The sequence below is a fragment of the Nicotiana sylvestris genome, chromosome 8, assembly GCF_000393655.2.
Source record: "Nicotiana sylvestris chromosome 8, ASM39365v2, whole genome shotgun sequence".
Taxonomy (NCBI): Eukaryota; Viridiplantae; Streptophyta; class Magnoliopsida; order Solanales; family Solanaceae; genus Nicotiana; species Nicotiana sylvestris.
In genome coordinates, this window is record NC_091064.1 from 16222220 (window position 1) to 16245698 (window position 23479).

The 23479-nt window shown below is 36.3% G+C and overlaps 1 protein-coding gene across 1 annotated transcript; it reads left to right on the forward strand.

The window, feature by feature from the left end:
* The first annotated feature begins 1772 nt into the window (after positions 1–1772).
* Positions 1773–3350, forward strand: LOC138874726 (COP1-interactive protein 1-like). The gene is made up of 2 exons (XM_070153504.1): positions 1773–2450; positions 2571–3350. Exons 1-2 carry the CDS (start codon positions 1773–1775, stop codon positions 3348–3350), a joined length of 1458 nt encoding a protein of 485 aa, XP_070009605.1.
* Positions 3351–23479: the final 20129 nt, after the last annotated feature.

Below are 23479 nucleotides of genomic sequence, written 5' to 3' on the forward strand. Positions count from 1 at the left end.
CTGACCCGTTAGGTAAGTCAATTAACAATTATCCAATTCCAATAGAATTTAATAAGACAATAAAGTGAAAGAAAATATCTGTATCTTATACATTCTACAAGGACTGGTAGTACAAATCATGAGCATCTTATATTTAGAATTTACAAAGATGGTATGGAATAAAGTAAATCATCTGTTTGAAATATACATGAACAGATCTTTCATAAGTCGAGAGTTACCATGAACAAGAGGCAGCTATAACCGGAACGCAAGTACATCTTTAAATCCAACTCTCGTCAAATGCAGGAACATCAGCATCCAACATCTGCACGCAAGGTGTAGAAGTGTAGTATGAGTACAACCGACCACATGTACTCAATAAGTAACAAAACTAACCTTAGGTTGAAAGCGTGACGAGCTGAACAGAGGTCGGAGTCCAATACCAATAATCAACAACAGTTCATAACAACATAATAATAATTGTACAAGAAACATACACATAAGATACTCATCTCGTTCACGGTTTCGAAAAAATAGTCATGCAGATGGGTTTTCAATGTCTTAGTCTTATGCGTCTTATGTTTTAATGATCTAACAAACTTGTCGTGAAGAATCAGATAGAGAACCTGGCCCACAGAATATGCATCTCATGTGAACTGGTCGAAGTCTGAAAAATAGCAAATAGATTAACGACCACAGGGAGGAACACAAAAGGGACCCGATGACCTGGTCCCTTAGAGTTCTCTGACACAAGCAGATCAGTGACTGTACGCAATCAATATAAAGAGGAACACAACAGGGACCTACTCCCTTACGGTTCTCTGACAAAAGTACAAGTCAAGTACACAGCTGGAACATAGCAGAAGAAAGTGACCATCAAGCAACTGTCACAAAAGAGGAACACAACTAGGACCTGCCCCTATGGTGTGTCCTAACAGAAGTACAAAGTCCACTATCCAGCTGGAACGCAACTGCCCAGAAGTGGCTGTGCAGACAGTACAACAGTCACTTCTCATTGGAAAGAAGCGTACACTAAGAGTTGACATCACTATCCATTGTGCTATCTTTTGTGATAAAACAACCTGGTGCAAACACGCCATTACTTGTGTATTCAGTGATATTCTCTCAAGAAGAAAAACATTCATCCGGAATTGAAGTGATTAGTGTATCAAGAACAAGAAGACAACTCCACTAAGGATCAGTTTCTAAATGATTGCATGTACATCTATAGTTGAGTTGTAATCTTGTTATTTGGTCGTCATTGTAATTCCTAGTTTGCTTTCTTAGAAGCGTTGTCTTAGGAACAAATCAAATTCGTAAACTTCTGAGTTTATGTTGTGACTAGGGATAGTCATAAGTTAAATCCTTTGTAACTAGGAGATTTATAGAGTGGCTTGTGGTGGTTCATCACACGTTAGTTTGAAGTCTTTACAATAGGGTGTTTGCAAAGTGGCTTGTAATAGGTAGATTACAAGTTAGTAGAGTTTAAATCCTACAAGAGTAGGTCGTGGTTTTTTGATCTCCTCGTGTGGGATTTTTTCACGTAGAAAATCTCTGGCCTTCTTTACATTTCAGTCTTTATTGCATTCTACGTATTATCTCATAGAGGACCAGGTACTCTATAGTTTGGTGGACTCATATAAAGTAACAATTGGTATCATAGAAGGTTTCTCGTATCAGGCTAACACCTAGGAAGGATCCTCAATGGCTACCGCACCAAACTTTGAAGAAGGACAATCAACCTATAGACCTCCAGATTCAATGGTCAATACCACGGCTGGTGGAAGACCAGGATGCATGATTTCATTATGGCAGAAGATTCAAAGTTGTGGGACATCATTTGTGATGGTCCACATGTTCCCGTGAAAAAACTTGAAGAAACAGGACCATTGGTGCCCAAAGGGAGAAAAGAGTACATTGACAGAAAAGTTGTAGAAAAGAACTATCGTGCCAAGAAAATTTTGATGTGTGGCATAGGACCTGATGAGTATAACAGAGTATCAGCTTGTGATACTGCCAAAGAAATATTGGAAGCTTTACAAACCGCACACGAAGGAACTACTCAGGTCAAACAATCCAAGATCGACATGCTCACCACTGCATATGAGCTCTTCAGGATGAAGGATGATGAGTCCATACAAGATATGCACACCAGATTCACCTCTATCATAAACGAGCTTCACTCACTTGGAGATGTCATTCCCAGAAACAAGCTTGTAAGGAAAATTCTCAGTGTTCTACCTGGGTCTTGGAAAAGTAAGGTAAATGTCATCACTGATGCTAAAGATCTACAGACTCTGACCATGGATGAGTTGATTGGTAATCTGAAAATATACGAGATGAAAATAAAGAAAGACAATAAAAGAAGAGATCCTAAGAAGCAAAAAAACCTGGTGCTTAAGGCTGAAAGTAGTGATTCAAGTGATGAAGATAGTGACATGGCCTATCTTACTAAGAGATTTCAAAAAATGGTTTGAAGAAATGGTGGCATACCAAAGTGGGGAAGTTCAAGTAAAACAAGGAACAACGATCTCTGTCACAGATGTAGAAAGTCAGGGCATTTCATCAAAGACTGCCCACTCGCGAAACAGGAGCAGTACAAGCAAAATCTTGACAAAGCAGGAAAAAGGAACCTGGTTCCAGAGAAAAGATTCAATGGAAAAAGTGTTGCAGACAATATCTTTAAGCAGGCTCTTGCTGCTTGGGGAGGCTCCTTGAGTGAAACCGAAAGGGAATCAGATGCAGAAAACAGTTCCATGATGGCAGTGGAAACCGAAGAAATGAAGTACGATTCAATGTTCGCTCTGATGGCTCAGTCAGATGATGATGATGAAGAAGATGAAGACAATGAGATAAACTTCAGGGATGTTCAGAGAAATCTGAAATCCTATTCTTCTAAGAAGCTAAGGTCTTTATCAAATGTCCTAATTGATGCCTATTATAGTCTTGAAAATGATAAGGAGATCCTTACCATAGAACTAGGAGAGGCCGAACAACCTAGAGATGATCTAGTGGTCTGTGTAGTGGACTTAAATGAGACCATAGATAATCTTGAACAAGAGAAGGAAGCCTTGAATGAGAGAATAACTAGTGTGGAAAATGAGAGAGACGATTTGATGGTAGTAGTTGTTGATCTAAAAGAAACAATAAAAGGGTTTAACAATGAGAAATACACGTTAGAAGAAAGAGTCGCATCTACTGAAGAGGAAAGGGATGACCTGTTAGTAATATGCATTGATCTAGAGGAAACCGTTGAGGGACTCAATAGAGAACATAAGAATGTAAGTCTTGGGAAAGGGAAGGAAGCATATAGTCAGTCACACATCTTGCTTGAAAATGTTAACTGTTGTAAAAACCAGTCTCTACAGTGAACTCGAGAGGAATCAGCAACTCCAAGCTGTGTTGGAAAAAGTAAGAAATGATCTTGAGAAATCCCTAAAATAGACCTGGTCCTCGAATGTCGTCACTACCATATATCTCAACAATAGTGGAAGCAAGCAGGGCATCGGGTTCCAAAGGGAGAAAACTCCCTACAACCTGCACAACAAGTATGTCATTATACCTGATAATTGGCTTTATACCCACTGTGGGAACAATTGGCATTTTAAAGAAAATTGTCAGGCCACGGTCAGTATGCTAAGAAGAACAAAGTGTTTTCTGATAGAGTGAATACTAGCAAAGGACCAGGTACCACTCACAAAAAGCGAATGTTGCCTGCGTGGACTAGAAAATTCCTCATTCATCCTTTTTATAGTAACAAGGGACCCAAACTAGTTTGGGTTCCTAAATCTAACCCTTGATGTGCATGAGCAAGGAGCAGTGAGAGGAAGCAGACTGTGATGGACTATTGACAGTGGATGCTTAAAGCACGCAGCTGAAAACATCATGAACTTCTTCTCACTGAAAGCCCGGTAGGAAGGGAATGTATCCTTGAGAAGGAAGTAAAAGGGTACATTCTCAGTGAATGAAAAGGCAGAAAGGTTCCTTTGGCACTCGAGTGGGAACGAGCACTATGTGAATGGCCTAAAAAGTACTGTCACCAATCGGATAACTAGCCAAGTAGTCTTAGTAGACAAATGAAACAAGAATAGTCACTCCTGCTAATCATTAATCTCCACAAGCTGGCGGTATGAGATGAGTGAAGTCGGAACCATGGCATGAAGTATTGGTATATGCAAACTTCTCACCTCTGAATAAATTAACTCAGTCGGACCTGGTTCATGGTCTGCCAAACTCAAGTGTCACCTGGACATGAGTTCACAAAAATGCTAAAGGAGGGGGAGAAGGGATCATGCACAATTTCTCAACACCAAGGACTCCACAGCAACATGGCGTAGCTAAAAGAAAGAACGGAACTGGAAAATGCTACATGGATGGTGCTCATCGCCTATGGAATCACCAAGAAACTCTGCGCAAAAGGAATGAACACTACTCTCTACCTTGAGAACAGGTATCAGACCAGGTCCCTCTTAAATCAAAACTCACTAGGAGCTGCAAATTGGAAGAAAGTGTCTTGTTCTTGACAACATGAAGGATCAGCTTGGGAAGCTCAATGCAAAAATACGAGCAAAGGAATCCTTCTGGTAAACAATCCACAAAATAAGGCCACAAGGTCTCCAACAAAGGGAGCACTAAACTGGCAGGAGATGATCATGGGATATTCAACAAGACACTCTCCCTTGCCAAGAAAGAAACGGTGAGGATCAATATGATGAACCAATCCTATCTCTGGGAAATATCTGAGGCTTCAAATAGGGAGGATGATAAAGTGACCAAGATGAAGGAGACTGGCGAAAGACAATGCAACATCATCCTCCACGTCTCACAAACCTGAGTGCACCTGTCATGATTCATGCCTCATCTTCTGGGAAACAAGGAAGCAAAACGAAATGACCTCATCAATAACTGGAGAGAAATTGCAAACACATTGAAGGGTTAGATTCTCTTCTGAGGGTCGATATGAATAAGGGATTGATCGGTGGAAAGCATCGCAGAACAGAAGACCAAGCTCCAGATATCTGCATCAAAGCCTCAAGTAGAGAATATTCTGGATAAATCAAGGTGAAGATGGGGTCACAAGAATCTAATGAAGATCCTGGTCCTCCATTTGTTGGCTGAGTAAGACACCATCAGGTAAAGGTAGCTAAAGTATTTTCTGACCAAGCTTAACTCACATCAGTACCATTGTAGGTAAACACACATGACGATCATAGAAGCTAAAGGTACAACTATGAACTGGGAAACGGGAGCTACTAAAACTTTGTTTAAAAGATTGCTCTGGCATCAGGTTCTTATATCTTAGGTTAGTAGTAATGTGCTTATTTTGCATGCCCTCCCAAAAACAAAAAAAATGTGTATTTAGCAAAATTAATTCAAATACCACATCATCCGACTTTTCAACGTCTGTATGTCATGTCTTGTCTTTCAAATCCTTTTGTCCCCTCTGTACGGTAACGCTTTCCCACAAACCTACCGTTGTTTTTAGGACTATTCAGAACCTGTTTCTTTCTCCACTCATCATTAGCCCCTCTTCCAATTAAACTTCTTTTCCCTCTCACGACAAGTCATGAACCTTCATCTCCATTGTATAGCTAGGATCTTCTCTTCATCTCTCTCTTTCTCTATCTACTCGTCTACCAAGTGCTCATCTAATGGCGATCGAACAATCGTCTCATTCTACCACTTTTAGCATCGCTCCCACTTCGTCACTTTCCTTGAAATTAACCCCAGAGCGTCACTAATTCACGCCTTCTACCACCTTACCCACTCCCGGTTTCTCCTCCACTCTTACTGTCTTCCTCTTTTTGTTAAACTCTGTTTACCATTATTTTGAGAACCCTATGTCTAGTCAATCGTATGATCTCATCAAAGAACATACATAAGGTTTTACTCCTCAAGCATCAGAAGCCCCTGAGGATGATCCTGACTAGTATATAAACTCCTCCATATTGGACTTAGTGACTCTCAAGGAGTCACCTGAAAAGGAAGCAGCTCATAACATCATGGCTATAACTGCTGAAAGTCTGATGAATGAAGGAGCTTATCTCTCGTCTGAGTATCAGGGGAAAGAAATTTCACTTCTAGGAAATGCAAGAACTACAGAATTCCTCGAGTCCTTGGCTCATGAGATATTCCCATAAAAGCCTTATGATGAACCCATTTCTCTTCCATGCAAGCTCACTCCTGCACCTCACATTCACTCCAAGTTCTTAGAGTCTTCCTCCAAATCACTCACTATCAGGTCAATACAGCAAGAGAACTTTGAGTCCTCGTTTCAAAAAAGTAAGAGGAGTGTCAAGACAAGGAAAAAGAGGAAAATGAATCCAAAAGATTTCATCAAGAGTGGGTCGGTAAACCAAATAGACAAAGATGCCTCGAAGGAACCTAGTTCCTTAGTACAACAATCTATGGCAACTCAATAGTCTATAAAAAAGGCCATTGATAAAACTATCGAGAAACAGAAAGGTCATATGTGAAGTACAGTAGCAAGTCTAAACGGAGTTCAACCGATCTAGTCGTGTCTGAGGACAATATTGTGGGGATGGCAATCTGGAAAGGAAAGTCTGCATAAGGATCTAGCAAACGAAAGAAGGAAACTGTTAAGGAACCTGGTTCAATAAGGTCCATGACCTGTGATGGTGGTCTGTGGCAGCAGAGATTAAGAACTCAGAAGGTGTTTTGGGGACGTACATTTGATCCAGCAATTTCAGAGATGGCAGGCATGAGACAAATTCTAGAGATTATGGAATTTCAATAATGGGAACACCTGTTTGAAGGAAGCATGCCTCTGGTGTATGAGGATGCAGTACAATCCTTCTATGCATCTCTTTTCATTGTTGAGGGGGATCACATCTGTGCGGTCATAAATGGGGTAGACATTGTATTCGATGCTTCAACATTAGGAAAGGTTCTCAGAATTCCATGTGAATGTATGTCCTCAGTTAAGGGTATCTGTGGAGTAAACTTTCGGAGAGCGATCATGAAAGAGCAAGCTATTCAACAGGGGGAACATGTGCATAAGAAGGTTTGCTTCCTGAGTATCAACTTCTCTTTGAACTAGTTAACAAAGTGCTTTTACCCCGCTCTGAGAGGCGATCCATTGCTACAAAATCAGATATGGTCCTAATGAAAGCACTTGATGAGTAGAAATTATGGGTTAACTTATGGCTTTCTTCTCACTCAGGTGTTCAGATTCTATAAGGTCTCCTTGGGGAATCCCAGAGTGGGCACACACAAGCAGTCCTTTTCTAAGACCACTCTAGAAGAATGTGAATGTATATAAAGAGTTGGTGGAAGCATCTCGACCATTTCTCAGCTGATTAACACTCAAAATATAGCTTCTGAGGAAATAAGAAGGCTGAGGGCTCGAAATGCCATTCTGGAAACTTAGCTCAGTCAATCAACCAAAGGACCTGATTCTGTAAGTGAGGAGGTTACACGACTATCACAAGAAAATGAGAGACTTCGAACTCAATTACTTGAAGAACAACTATCTGCAAATGCTAGACTGGACCTGGTTCTCAAAACCATTGCTGTTTCTTCCTCCAAGCCTCCTTCCTTAGTGTCCCCCTAGGATCCTCTTTGTGTCCAGCTATTTTTGCACCAACATCCTATGGCTGCTGTTTTACTTTTGTTTGCCTTTTTGTGTGATGGCATGTTGAACTTAACCATTACTGCTCCTGAATTGCTCGGTCCAATGTAAACATTAATGAAACAGCTTCCCTTTCATTGCTTGTACAATAATGTGTTCCTCTAGCTTCTTTGTTCTATCATGTTGTGTGTACATATGTGGCATGAGCTAGTTGTATTAGACTTCTTTATGATTATTACCTGCTTGAGCTCTTCTTAATACATGTTCTTTTTAATGATGCTAAAAGGGGGAAAAGAAAGAAGGTCTGAAATAAGGGTAATATACATGCTGAGAGAGGTGAGGGGTAATATGTTGTGTGTCTATAGGTAAGGGAAAATCTAGTCTGAGATTAAGGTGGAACTATCAACTCTGCGATTATGGGAAAATCATAAATAGGGAGATCTGCGATTAAGGGGGAACTTCGTGTAGTTCTGGCATCTCATCTGGTTATTTCTGCTCTAAACAAATACTGTCCATGCCTAAGTTTATCATTATCAAAAAGGGGAAATTGATGGGTTTTCAATGTCTTAGTCTTATGCGTCTTATGTTTTGATGATCAAGAAAACTTGTCATGAAGAACCATATAGAGAACCTGTCCCACAGAATATACATCTTATGTGAACTGGTCGAAGTCTGAAAAATAGCAAACAGTTGAACGACCACAGGGAGGAACACAACAGGGACCTGCTGACCTGGTCCCTTAGAGTTCTCCGACACAAGCAGATCAGTGACTGTACGCAATCAATATAAAGAGGAACACAACAGGGACATGCTCCCTTAGGGTTCTCTGACAAAAGTACAAGTCAAGTACACAGCTGGAACGTAGCTGAAGAAAGTGACCATCAAGCAACTGTCACAAAAGAGGAACACAACTAGGACCTGGTCCTATGGTGTGTCCTGACAGAAGTACAAAGTCCACTATCCAGCTAGAACGCAACTGCCCAGAAGTGGTTGTGCAGACAGTACAACAATCACTTCTCATAGGGAAGAAGCGTACACCAAGAGTTGATATCACAATCCATTATGCTATCTTTTGTGATAAAACAACTTGGTGCAAGACACACTATTACTTGTGCATTCAGTGTTATTCTCTCAAGAAGAAAAAGCATTCATCCGGCATTGAAGTCACTGGTGTGTCAAGAACAAGAAGACAACTCCACTAAGGATCAGTTTCTAAATAATTATATGTACATCCATAGTTGAGTTGTAATCTTGTTATTTGTTCGTCATTGTAATTCCTAGTTTGCTTTCTTAGAAGTGTTGTCTTAGGAACAAATCAAATTCGTAAACTTCTGAGTTTATGTTGTGACTAGGGATAGTCATAAGTTAAATCTTTTATAAGTAGGAGATTTATAGAGTGGCTTGTGGTGGTGCATCACAATTTAGTTTGAAGTCTTTGCAATAGGGTATTTGCAAAGTGGCTTGTAATAGGTATATTACAAGTTAGTAGAGTTTAAAGCCTACAAGAGTAGGTTGTGGTTTTTTTATCCCCTTGTGTGAAATTTTTCCACGTAGAAAATCTCTGGCCTTCTTTACATTTCAGTTTTTCCTGCATTCTACGTATTATCTCATAGAGGACCAGGTACTCTATAGTTTGGTGGACTCATATAAACTAACATATGCTTTTCAAGTATATCAGTGAAAACCCAATTCTTTTACCGAAATCACCGAAATATGAGTAGGTTTGTAAAACTGTGATTTTTCTCCAAAACTTTTCAACAATAAATAAGATGTTTCATTTTTCAGATAACATGAGGAAATTACATCTCTATGCCTACATGTCACTATGCAGGTGAAATCATGAATGTCACCAAAACAGGGTAGCAGAAAGAAATGCATCTCTATGCATGTATCTTAAGTACGCATGTCAAATGCAATGTATATCACTGATGAACTCATAAACTCACTTTCAGAGTACTCAATCTCACATTCTTACACTTTCCACTTAATATAGTCAATCACTCGGCATGCTCAAACACTCGGTACTATATATGGCCAATCCATATGACTATATATATCAAGTGCGCTCACTAGGGGGTGTACACACTCCCGAGGGACTCCTTCAGTCCAAGCGCTATAATAAGCTAGATTCAGGCATAAATCAATATAACATGCTACGGCGTGCAGTCCGTTCCCATAATATATAGCCATAAGGCTCCTTGCGGTGTGTAACCCAATCCACATATGTATAGCCATAAGGATTATTGCGGTGTGCAACCCGATCCACATATATATATCGTGATAAGGCTCGTTGCGGTGTACAATCTGATCCATATAAATGTATGATATCACTCACAGTACGACACTGAGGCTCCAACTTAGTGACAAATTTCTCCAGTCTCACGGGCTCACAACGCTCATACTAAGCAGTCCTGATCAATTATGCGAAATGTGATAATGTGCAATAACAGATACTGAGATATGATATGAAATGAGGAATGCGACTGAGTACATAACTTCAATTAAGCAAATAACGCAATAGCAAAGAACGATCACTGTGGGCCCCAATAGATTCAGCATATAGGCTAAACATGAGTTTTAGCATAATTTACGACCCAACTGTCCTAACACAGAGTGTACAACAAAAATATTTAGATAAGATAGCGATATTATTTCATGTAATCAGCTAAATCATAATTTACACGGTGCACGCCCACACGCCCGTCACCTAGCATGCGCGTCACCTCAACTTCAATCACATAACATGTAATTCGAGGTTTCATACTCTCGCACCAAGTTTAGAAGTGTTACTTTCCTCTAACAAGCCAATTCAAATACCGAGCAAGACAAACGATGCTCCAAGAATGACATCCCACGCGTACCGAACTCTGAACGGCACGAAACTAACCAAAAGCAACTCAAATACATCAAATAAAGTCCAAGGAAATAATTCCAAATGAATAAAAGTCGAATCCTTAATCAAAAATATAAAATCGGCCAAAATGTAAAACCAGAGTCTGCGTCTCGTAACCCAATGAAACTTACAAAATTCGACAACTCATTTCGACTCCGAATAGGTGTTCAAAACTCAAAAATTCACTCAATGAAACTTTGGACCAAAATCCCTAATTTTCTCTTTAAAATTCACAATCCAATTACCAAAAACGAAAATAGATTCAAGAAATATAACTAAAAACCGAGTAGAGAACATTTACCCCAATTCATATGGTGAAAATCGCCTAAACAATTGCCCAAATCCGAGCTCCTCAACTCAAAATATGACCAAATGAACAAACCCTCGATATTAAATATTTTTTGCCCAGTTGTTCTGCCTCGTTTCGTGTACCAAATAATCCCAAAACTCACTTTTGATGCTTCTAATGGTTTTCTTGTGAAATTTCATTCAAGATAGGCTTTTGAACACCCAATTTGGCCTTAAAATGAGGAAGATATGATGTTTTGTAGTTTTAAATGTAGTTTGGAAATTTGAGGGATAAAAAAATGACATTTTAATTATTTTACACCAGAAAAGCATCAACGAAAGAATTTTCGTTTTAGCGCCCAAAACTCATTCAGAACTTCCTGACACAAACCATATATGCGTTTCAATAATATAACACACCACGAACCTGCTCGCGCACTCAAAATACCGAAAAGATGTCATCTTGACCCGAAACTCTAAATCCTTAACCTAACTAGTTTCTCAACAATAATCCAAAACACATTCGATCCCCTCGGACCCCATTCAATCATACCAATAAGTATTAAAACACGATACAAACTTCTTCGAAGCTTCAAATTATATCAAACAACATAAAAGTCACGAATCACGCCTCAAATCAAACCTAAATAAACTTTGAACTTTCAACTTCTAAAACTCACGCTGAATCACATCAAATCAACTCGGAATGAACTCAAATTTTGTACACAAGTCTCAAATGACATAACACAACTATTTAAGTTCTCGAAACCACAATCCAAACCTGATATCATCAAATTCAACTCTCGGTCAAACTTATGAACTTTCCAAACCTTCAAACTTCCAACTTTCGCCAATTAGTACTAAATCCTTCTAGAAACATCCAAATGTAAATTCGGGCATTTGCCCAAGTATAAATTTCCATCAGGACCTAGTGGAATTATCAAAACTCCGTTCCGAGGTCAAATTCACAAAAGTCAAACTTGGTCAAGTCTTCCAACTTAAAGCTTCAATAATGAAATTCATCCTTCCCAAATCGATTCCGAATAACCTGAAAACCAAAATTGATGATTCACAGAATTCATAATACATTATACGGAGCTACTAATACCCTCAAATGGTCGAACAAAGTGCAAATGCTTAAAAAGGCCGATCGGATCATTACATTTAAATTCTCTCAATATTTTATTTTGCCCTCTCTATTCGGTGATGAGTTTAGCTAAAATTCCTATATAACTTCTCAAAGGTGTATTACTTTTTTGGGAGCAATTGAAGTCTTGGATTGAGATATTTGGATTTAGGCATTCTGGGATCCTCTTGATTCTGCAAAATGGGATATTAAGCTAGCGTTTGCACATAAATTTAGTTGAAACTTAAAAAAAAGATTTGTTTAAGTTGTGTTGATAAATAATTTTTGGAAGTTGAAGTGTTTGGACATACATTTTATTTGAAGAAAAATTAAAGCTTGTGAGTGGAAGAAAAACTCACCCAAAAACTGCTCTAAACCAGTTTTTGGGAACTTGATTTTTTTTTTTCAAAATTTTTCCCAAAACACGACCATATTCCATAAACAAACAATATTTTCAAAAAATATTTGAAAAAATATAGCCAAAATATATGGCCAAACAGGTGCTTTTTTTCTAATTTAGGATGCAAAAGCACTGAATAAAATTTGTTCCTTCTATACTTGGACTAGGTGAGGGTAGGCCCGTGATGACACGGGCCCAACATTTGGAAGCATTTTAAGTCAATACTCCTTTAGAGATAATTCTAATAGTATTATATTTTAATGGGAAATTACCAGCTATGTCCATTTATAAGTAGCTTATTATAAAAATTGGCCAATTGATAAAATATTACTAATATTAGCCAAATTAGCCAATTAGCTATTTGTAGCAAAAAATATCAAATTTTTGTTTTGTTTTGAGTGGGTGTTATTAGAATAGATTGGGCACAACTTAAGGAGCTTGAATCTCGGTTTTGGGATGATTTGGTGAAGTTTTGAGGTGGTTTGAATTGAAAATTCGAAGTAAAAGCTGAACATAAAAAAAATGATATATGTATCACATATGTATCATATTTATATCAATTGTGTATCACATGTATATCCATGTATAACTATGTGTGAGATACTTGCGTGATACATGTTTTATACATGTGTCGCAGAAGACTTTTTTGAACTCGATTTAATTACGAATTTTGATACAAAACCAGTCCAAATCACCTCCAATCTTCCTCAAATTTTGTATATTGACTTATCTATATATTTTCAATGAATTTCAACTATACCCATTGAAAAAGTTCCTTTTTTGTTTAGATTTTTGGAATATTGTATAGATTTTTGTATTTCATCACCTTATTTGCTACCCCGTCCATGAAATTTCCTTTCCGTCTTGTATCTAATGTTGCTAATCACGCTTAAAAATATGGAAGGTGGTTTTTTCATGTGATTCGTTGAGAGAAAGAACCCTATTATTTGGTTTTTCAATTTTTGTTGGCTAGTTTTTGTAAGTCTATGACTAATGGTTAGAGGTTGATAAGTTGAGATTTACTTGGGACATTTGTGTAAGTTTCCCTATTTTAATTCTTCGTCAAACATAAAGTCCTAATTTTTTTGTCTTAATTCAATAAGTGGAAGATTTATGTTGTAAAAATCAAACGACCTCCAATTTACAAAACCATCATAGTGAAATTAATGATCCTCTCGTACAATATGAAAAGCTTTTAAAGCTACTTAATAAAATATGGTAAGAGAAATTCTTTTTATATTAAATATTTATTCCTATTGATTTATCGAATTAACAAAAATAAATTTAAAGCACAATTATCGAAATACACTTAATAAATGGACTGAGTAATGCAATTCACAAATTAATGGACAACCTAATTAGATGCTAAGATAGGTCTTCATAAATCAAACCAACATATCAACACAAAAATGGCATCATATGCTAAAATTGTCAGAAAATGAGTTAGATTGTGACTTTCTCGGAAACTTCTCCTTTTACAATGCTATTTTCCATTCATAAAATATTTATGCTTATTTGATTTTACATTTTGCTAGGGAAATATTTAATTTCTAAATTTTTGTATAAAGACAATTGTGACACTTTAAACTAATATTTTTAGAATGTGTTCCTCCACCATATGATTTTTTTTTTTTTGGAAGTTTAAGGAAATTAATTAGTACTTTTTTATAACTATGAGAAAAGTCTAGGAATGTGAACACTTTGAATATATATTTAATTGTGCCATATCATAACTATGCATCTCTCATTCTATAACTCAACAGTGATGCCAAGCTGTTCAAATACTTTCTTGCACTTAGTTTGACTGTTCTTAGTTAACCCAACTAATCAATATGCAGAAAACTTTAGTTCCTTTAAAGATATCCATTATATAAATATTACATGTTAGCTATTTTATAATGTTAACTTTTGTTCTTCCTTTGTGTCAATTGAAAAATTATGAAATGCTTTACTTGATTGAGGATCAACTTGACCTTGAGTTTTGCACTTTATCATAATGATAAAGATAGATAATATATGTAGAGAGGAAGAGAGAACTTTCTTATTTCATCAAGTGTTGTCCAAACGAATACAATGTGTGCCCAAACCCTTTATTTATAGTATGACATTAAGGTAATACAAAGGAATGTCATCAATATGGTATTAACTATTGAGATCATGTGGGAAGACCATGGGAGGTTATGGAGGTGTGCTAGTTACAACTATAATGGTGAGAAGTAGTGGAGGTTATCTATATAATGGAGAAGAGTAATGGGAGATATACTCGATTAATGGACATTCATATGATATGTATTTCATAATATTAAAATAATAAGATATTTTTTTATAAGGAGGATTTACCTTTTCAGTTCCAAAGTAATGAAAATGCTTGAAGCATTAACGAAGCGGGTGGAATCGGGTGAAAAGAAAATTGAGGCCAATGACAAGAAAGTGGAAACATACAATTCCAGGGTCAACCAAATCCCGGGAGCACCCCCGATATTGAAGGGGCCGGATTCCAAGGAGTTAATCCAAAAGCCTTTTCCTCCGAGCATGGCACCGAGACCGATCCCAAAGAGATTTTGTATACCCAACATTTCAAAATATAACAGAACCACGGACCCGATGAGGTAGGGTATGATTCTGAGGAATTACAATCAATTGCATGTCAAAAAATAGAGAAATTGATGTTGGACTGCAAAATTACAAGGAATTGTATAAGGGTATGAGCTTCAAGGACATACCTGAAGCAAGAAAACGTATTAACTTCTATGCCCCGGCAAACAAAAAGGATTTAAAGCAAGAAAAAAGTGATAAAGAAAGATTAAGGTACAAATGTGTTCTTGATTGCCTTTTTGTTGTTCTAGAAATCTTCCATGGGTTAGGATAAAGACATTAAAATCAAAGCATACTTGTGATGAAGCATTTGATAATAGTAGGATTGATTATCATACAATTGCACATTACAATGAAAAAGCTGCAAGATAATCATATGTATAAGATTAAAGAGATGAAAGCAGATATCAAAAATGCATGTAATATAAATGTCAGTTATGGAAGTGTAAGAGGGCTAAAAGACTGATTTTAGAGAAACTAGAAGGCAGTTTTACAGATGGCTACAATAAAATTGAGGCATATGCCAATGAACTTAGAGAAAGTAATCCATAGAGTGATGTGATGATTAACTTGTTAAAAGATGCACTTGTTCAAGGTGTTAGAAGATTCTTGAGAATGTATATTTGCTTCCATGATCTTAAGATGAGTTTTAAGGAAGGTTTGAGACCTTTCATTGGCTTGGATGTGACCTTTCTTAAAGGGAAAGCTAAAGGTCAATTGTTAATTGCTGTTGGTTTGGACTGTAATAACCAAACCTATCCTCTAGCTTGGGCAATTGTATATAAGGAAACTAAGAGAACATGAAATTGGTTCTTGGAATTGCTTCAAAGGTAATTAGATCTCAAAGTGGGTGAAGGAATTACCTTCATGTCAAACATGCAGAAGCTAGTCTTTCTATTCTAGTTATTTATTTCCTCACTGTTAAGTCTATCTTATTTATGTCCTTTAACTATTCTTATTTCAATTTACTTTTATTTTATGTATGGATTGATTCATGCACTCCATAATGTGCTTCCATAGTCAAATCATAAATATTGTGTTAAACACATTGAGGCAAACTGGTGCAAAAAATGGAGAACATATGAGTTCAAGAAGTTGTTTTGGTAGTGTTCATGGTGCTCATATGAGGAAGACTTCAAGGACCAGTTGAAGAGCATTGGTAAAATGGATAAGGAAGCTACAGAAGCCTTACTCAAATATCCTCCTATAGCTTGGTGTAGAGCCTATTTTGACACAGTGTGTAAGAACCAAAGAGTAGACAATAATTTTACAGAATCCGTAAATGTATGGATTTTAGAAGCTAGGCAGAAGCCAATCATTAACATGCTTGAGGATATAAGGATTAAGCTAATGAACCAGTTGAGGGAGAGAGGAGAATCTGCTAGATTATGGGCTATATCTTTCAGTCCACATAGCATGAAGTTATACAATGAGTACCTCAAGATAGCTAATAGATGTGTTGTTAACTCCAATGGTGAATTTGGATATGAAGACAGAGAAGAGGGAGATAGGCACACTGTCAATATGGCTATGAAGAGATGCACATGTAGGGTATGAGATCTCACTGGAATTGCATGCCCACATGCCATTAAAGCCATTGAGTACAAGAAGATGGATCCTTTGAAGGAAATAAATTGGTGGTATAGCAAAGAAGCATACATGCTTACTTATAAACACAAATTGCAACCAGTCAGAGGTGAAATTTTTTGAAAAGTTGAAGAATCTCAAGTAATAAAACCACCTGAGTTAGTCAAGTTGGCTGGGAGGCCTAAAATCAATAGATCAAGGCAAAAAGATGAAGCAATCAAGAGTCAAGGTGAGTGGGGAGTTTCTAGGAAGGGAAGAGTTATGACATGCAGCAATTGTGGAGAGACAAAGCATAATGCTAGGGGATGTGACAAGGTAAGAATTAATTTAGTAATTTCATTCACTCATTAATGGATTTGTCTAACATCTCTAACTTGTTTAATAGCCACCCAACAAGGAGAAAAGGCAAAGAATGCTTGATGAAGATGAAGAAGTTGGGCAACATCCAGAAGAATAAATCAACCTTACTGCACTCCAGTGTATTCAAACAAGTCAAGGCCTAGAGTTTGTTTTCATGCCTACACCAAGTGTCTATAGTGAGACTTCAAGAAGTTCATTTCCTACTTTTGAGCATCCAGAACATGAAATAAAACCAGCTATAAGGCCTATGGTTGTGTTAGAAGAAACAACAAGGCTTCAACAGAGACAACAACCATCACAACCTTGATCAAAGGTGATCATAATGGTTTAAGTGTTCCATCAAATCTTCCTTACTTACCAGACAGCCTCACATGGAAGAGAAAAGTTGCTATTGCTGGAAGACAATTGGAAATGCAAAGTAGGCAAAGAATTGAGAAGTTGGTGCCAAGGAAGAGAAACAAATGATGTGTGGTAGTTGAAGTCTTTTGGGCTTGTAGTTATTACATTCTGACGATATAATCAACTGCTATTTTTTTGTTTAATTTGATGGTAAATTGGAGGTCATATTATGACCAAGGGTCTGTAAGTTTTTGGGGGCAAAATTTTGCATCCAACGGTCCATCAAACTGAAATTTGCTAAGTTAAGCATTATGCAGTTGATTTTAGTATTTGTTTAGTATCAGTAAGTAATATGCAGATTTTAGTTCTGCTGGTAAGCAATATGCAGGCAGATTTGTTTAGTTACTGACTTACTGTTAAGCAAAATGCAGATTTGTTTTGTTTTGTTTTAGTAAGCAATATGCAGATTTTAGTTCTGCTGGTAAGCAATATGCAGGCAGATTTATTTAGTTATTGCTAAGCGAAATGCAAATTTTAGTGTTGCTGGTAAGCAATATACATTCATGTAATTACTATTAAGCAAAATGCAAATTTTCTCATTTCAGTGTCTCATTTTAGTGTATCAATATGCAGTCCGATTTGCTGCTACTCTTATGAGTAAGGATGAAATAGATAGTGTCTCATTTCAATAAGCACATAACAATTCTAGACTAAAGAACCTGAAAACAACAACAACAACAAACCCAGTTTAATCCCAACATGTGGGGTCTGGAACCTGGAAACACCAAGTTTATATTTACCATGTACATATTTACCAAGCAGAACTAAGTTCACAATTACCAAGTGCAAAAGAAGTTAATACACCAAGTTCACTATTTGAAAACAGAACTAAAGAACCTGGAAACACTTCCTAATATCCCAGAAATAAGGCACTAAGTTAAGACTTTATATTTAGGACTTGGTACCAATACCAAGTTAAAACATCACTAAAACACTTCATTGTTTACAACTTAAGTACCAATACAAAAACTTGAATGTTGCACTTCATATATCAACTTCAGTTCATTAGCATTGCAGCAACAAATCCTATAAATATTGCCCATAAAATCATAATGACGATTTTCATATTTAGGACTTTCTCTTTCAATTTACGGGCTTTGTTCGCTTCCAAATTCTTTAAAGCCTTCAAGCCATCCACTCTTTCCTTTAATCTGTCCCTTTCAAATCGTATCCAAGTCGACTTCATATTGTTGAGTTTAACATTAGCGGTGTTGACATCCAATTTTGTCTCTCCTTTCTTCCAAATTATTTCTGTAAGCTTCTATTATCACTAATAATATAAGGTAGTTATTCTACTATATTATTTACACAAACTATGCCTATTTATTATTATTATTAAAACTATTATAGCTATTATTATTATTATTATCATTATTATTATTAATAATAATAATTCTATAGCTATCGTCTTTATCATTCATACCTTAATCGTATTTATTGTTACATTTCACGAAAAGCATTTTTATTTCATTTATATCACTAGTGAAAATATTTTTTGCAATTAACTTTTAAATATTATGAAATTATATTTAATAAATATTGTAGTATCTTACGATTAATATTTTATTTAAATATTAGTAATTGTGAATAGGTATAATAAATAAGTTAGTTATTTTTTTAATATTATTATTGACTATTAGAAGCCCAAAGAATTTGGAAGGAAGAAAGGAAATTTGGCCTAGTTAATAGCCCAATATTTTCTACTAATTCTACAGGCCCAAATTACTCCAAATGACACACCAATTCTATCCGATCTGCTAATGATCAAATGACCAACTCTTTGTTTCTAGATTATTTTTTTAGCGCAATTACTTTTGTACCCCTAATTAGATATAGCCAAAAGAATAGCCCCTCTCTCTTTTCACATGTAAAGCAATCTCTTTCCTCAAAAAAACTTTTTGACTTTCCAAATCACATTGTCGTCTTTTCAATTAACATAATATATTGCCTACTTTAAATTTCTATGACAGATATTATGTCACACCATTTAGTGAAGCTTCGGTAGAACGGTAGCACTACCGTTTCAAATTTTTTTTGAAATTCAAAATCACTAAAGTATCTCTCTTTTGGATTTCAAATTTTTATTTAATTACAATGAATTCTCGCCTCAAATCCAATGCCAAGAAGTCTAAATTGGGATCTTTTCTCTCTCTTTGCTCACATGGAGTTTCTCCATTTTTTCTTTTTTCTTGCTGCACAACATCCCAACCATTTTGGGTATTAATTTGAAACAAATCTGCTCAAAGTCTCAAGCAAATCTGAAACAAATCTTCTCATTAAATGATGAACGACTATTTTACTGTTCGAAACCCCACGCTCTTAATTTCAAACGTTAGAGGTAAAAATCCCGCCCATGAACCCTACTTCTTCACCTATAAATACTTGCATTTGAAATATATTGGAAAAAAGAGCTTTCGGAGCCGTTGCACCTCTCTTTAAACCCACAAGCTTCGGCCCCCTTCTTTAACCTTAAGCCCTTAGCCGCCCCTTTTACCCAAAAACTAGAGCCATGCCAAAGCTTTCAATTTATTTATGTCGGCATTTGACGATCTTCAAACGAAGTTGATCAAAAGCCGGTGATAGTAGATTTTCTTGACGCCGCCCTCAGTTCACTGCCCCCAAGCAGGTCTGTAGCCTTAAAATTTCCTTCTCCCTTTTTTTTTAATTTTTATTTTTGAGTTCCAGAATAAATGCTTGCTTAAGAATATGACTTGCTTTCTATGTAGAAATCATGCTTTAGGAATTATTTTATTGAAAAACCATGATTTGTGGTTCATTGCGTATTCTGGCAATAGAAAGTTTGAATAAGAATGACATGTGTTTAACTACATTCTCATATGAACTTGCGTATGGAATTTGCTCATAGTACATCCTATTATTAAACCTTTAGGTAATATGTCGTTTTCAGCTATTTAAGAACCATGTTTGTAGGCCATGAATTTTTATGGATTAGCCACTATTTACTTATTTAAATGTCATAAGGAAGAAGTACTCTGCTAAAATATTGTTTAAGAAAATGATTCACTGTTTTAAATAGTATGTGAACATGGATCTTGTTAAGAGAACTTGTTACTTTTAAATTAATCAATTAAATATTATATGGAGTAGCAGTAGCTTGACTCAACTGATCGGAAGCATGTTAAAGTGACATATATATATATATATAGTATGCCCATAGTATTTCTTAGAGTGGTAGCTAAAGATCATTCTTAGATCCTTACAAGTATATTTGCTAGGTAAATATTACGTTCTTAAGTTTTATAAAAACATCATTTACTTGCAACATGTATCCTATTTGAATTTTTTTTTTTTAAATTTGTTCCTTATCTCTATAATAATTAGGATACATACTCAATGCAATTTTGTCTTCGCCTAGCTTCATTGTCTCATTCTCTTTATGCTTGTTGAAGATTTAAGTCCTCTGCTAATTTGTTCTTTTTACTTTCTTTTTCTTTGCATACCATATACGCCGGAGCAACAAAGAGTCTCAAGCGAGACTCTACCGCTGTCAAAGCCGAACCAAGCATTACTCTCTCGTGGCTTCCTCCAATAGCATAACCGCAGGATTCTTCTTCCTAATTAAATTGAATAGAAGATTATTTATTATTCTATCTATTTTTGCTTAAGATACACTTTCTGATGACCTACATTTTATATGTATGTCTTGATTATTTGTTTTATCACAGTCAAGTCTTAATCTGGGTAGTAGGCCTTAATTTGAGTAGTAATAAAATCCCAATCTATTAATATAAAACATGGTGTTAGGTATGGAATGATAGATTTAACATTTAGTTACATTTAGTCATATTAAATCTATTAAAGTCCTTTAAAATCAGCTTAATATTTCACATGGAAAATATTTCTACTTTACTTCATGCTTACTTTCCTTTTTTTTATAAAAGTGCTAATCAATGCAAGTTTGTTTTCTAAGTCACCTACAATATTTGAAATTCATTCTTTTGTTCGGTTGATTTTTTTATATCCTTGACTTTCAAATTACTTCTAGTAAAAAATTAGTTTTCTTTAAACAATACAAATAATAGACATAATTCGCCCACCTGACATGCTTATGATTTCTATTTTCTTTATACTTTTGGAACTAATTCATTGTGTGTCTTTTGATTTAATCACTGTTAAATTTTAACGAGTACCAGCGTGCTTACTAAAATTGAGTATTTCATTATTTACTAATCCTTTTATTACTTATATTTAGCCTTAGCCTTAATTATCCTAAGTTTGACCGGTTAACCATATTTAATGGATCATATAGAGTGTTTAATACCTTCTCTATAAGATTAATTAGAACCATTACCCATAGCCTTAAAGGTTAAGTAGACCATAGAACAGAGTTAATTTTAAGCACTATTTAGCTAAAATTGGTGTCCTAATTCACCGTTAAAATAATTAGGTGACGGCTCTCTTTAACTAATTAAACCCGCAAAATTACCAATATGTTATACTCTAATTTGACTCGTGTTAAAATGGGGTATAACAGCATGGCGACTCTGCTGGGGATTCTAGGTTCTAAACCATAACAAACTTAGGTTAATTAATTTGTGTGTTTTTAATTGTTTATTATGCTTATTTGAATTGCCTTTGTGTGATAAACTGCTTTATATGAGTTGTTCATATATTCCTATTACTTTATATAATTTGTTATTCTGTTTCACTTCCTCCACTTCTGAAAAATTCACACAAAGCACACACATAGTGGTTATGTGGTTTGCGGCCGTGCACTTTTCAAAAAATACCTTTTAGGGGAAAGTTCGTGGGTAAGTCGATCAGCGGTGCAGCCGACAGTCACGGGTTTTCCACTCTCAAGTTGTCCGCTTGGGAGATGACCAGTCTAGCAAAACCCTTTCTTAGTCAGCCTAAGATAGAACCAAACCAAAACCCTTTTAAGACCATGCATCATTTTAACCTTAGGTGATTTAATACCCGAGGTGTATTAAATACATCAATTAACCTTACCAAAATGTCCGAGTGGGTTTTCAACCCCAAGTGACACCTTATCACGTATATGTGCATCATTTGAAAGGTGAATATGCCAATTATGTGGACCATTTGTGATCGCGCCCAACTATGCCTTATAAAAGGACAATGCGGACGTTGCAAATATAACCTGAGTATTTATGCCCAGAGTCGAATCCACAGAGAATTAACCTATCAATTACTTTCGTTGGACTTACTAAATTCTTTAGAATCAGCTTCCCCAGACGTTGTGAATAACAGTTGATGATATATTTAATAACTAAGATTGAAAGTCAATAAACAGTTGTAAACTAAATATGCTTAAGTTGTGAACAATAATGAGAAGGTTCTAAGGTAGTGATTTCCCCTATTGATGGAATCCCTTCTGTTTATGTTTCATATAGATTTACCAACACATCTCTATCAATCATGAACACTCTTTTTACCGTGAATCTCTCCCGAGTAATCACGATAATTTACTAGACGCACTCTCCCGAGATACGCTAGCTGGCTTTGTTTATTACAGTTCACTTTAGATTGCACCCAAGACTTCGTTATCCCTAATCCCGCCTTTAAACCCGCAGTTATAGATCCCTCTTATACTTTGGGAGTGATGTTGTTCAACAATTACCTAAATATGCACTCTCTCCCGAGTTATGCATACTAAATAGGCACAGCTAATTGAGGATCTTGTCAATTAACTACAACAAACACGTAGTTGAACAATTAGAGATTAAACTGGCAAACTATATTAACATAATCAAGAAGTTCATCCTTCAATAGGTTCCATCAAAACCCCAGACAAAGAATTTAGCTACTCATGACAATGGGTAAATAAACTATGAAAATATTCATGATCAAAATTGCCAGAAAAATAAAGAGAAGAAGAAAATATGATGTTTTGGGTGATCTCTCACACTTGTTTTTCTTGCCAAAATACTCTCTAAAACATTACATGCCTCTCTTGGGCGAGTTCTATTGTTTAATATAGGGTTTTGGGCTAAAAATCCCGTGTTTTGCGCTTCAGTCCCTCAATTTTCCGCGTCCTATCGCGGTCCTACCGCGGTTACGCTAGGACCGCGGCCAACTAGCCTCTCAGAATCCGCAACAGCCTTCTGCCGCGGTCCGACCGCGGTTACGCCGGGACCGCGGCAGTCCATCTCCAGTTCTGGTTTTGCTGCCTTCACGTGGTGTACTTAGCGGATATTGTAAGATTGACCTCTTTTCTCCGTAATTGATCCCAAAAGTACTCCATAGACTTCTTTTATTGTATATAGCCTGCAAAGCATG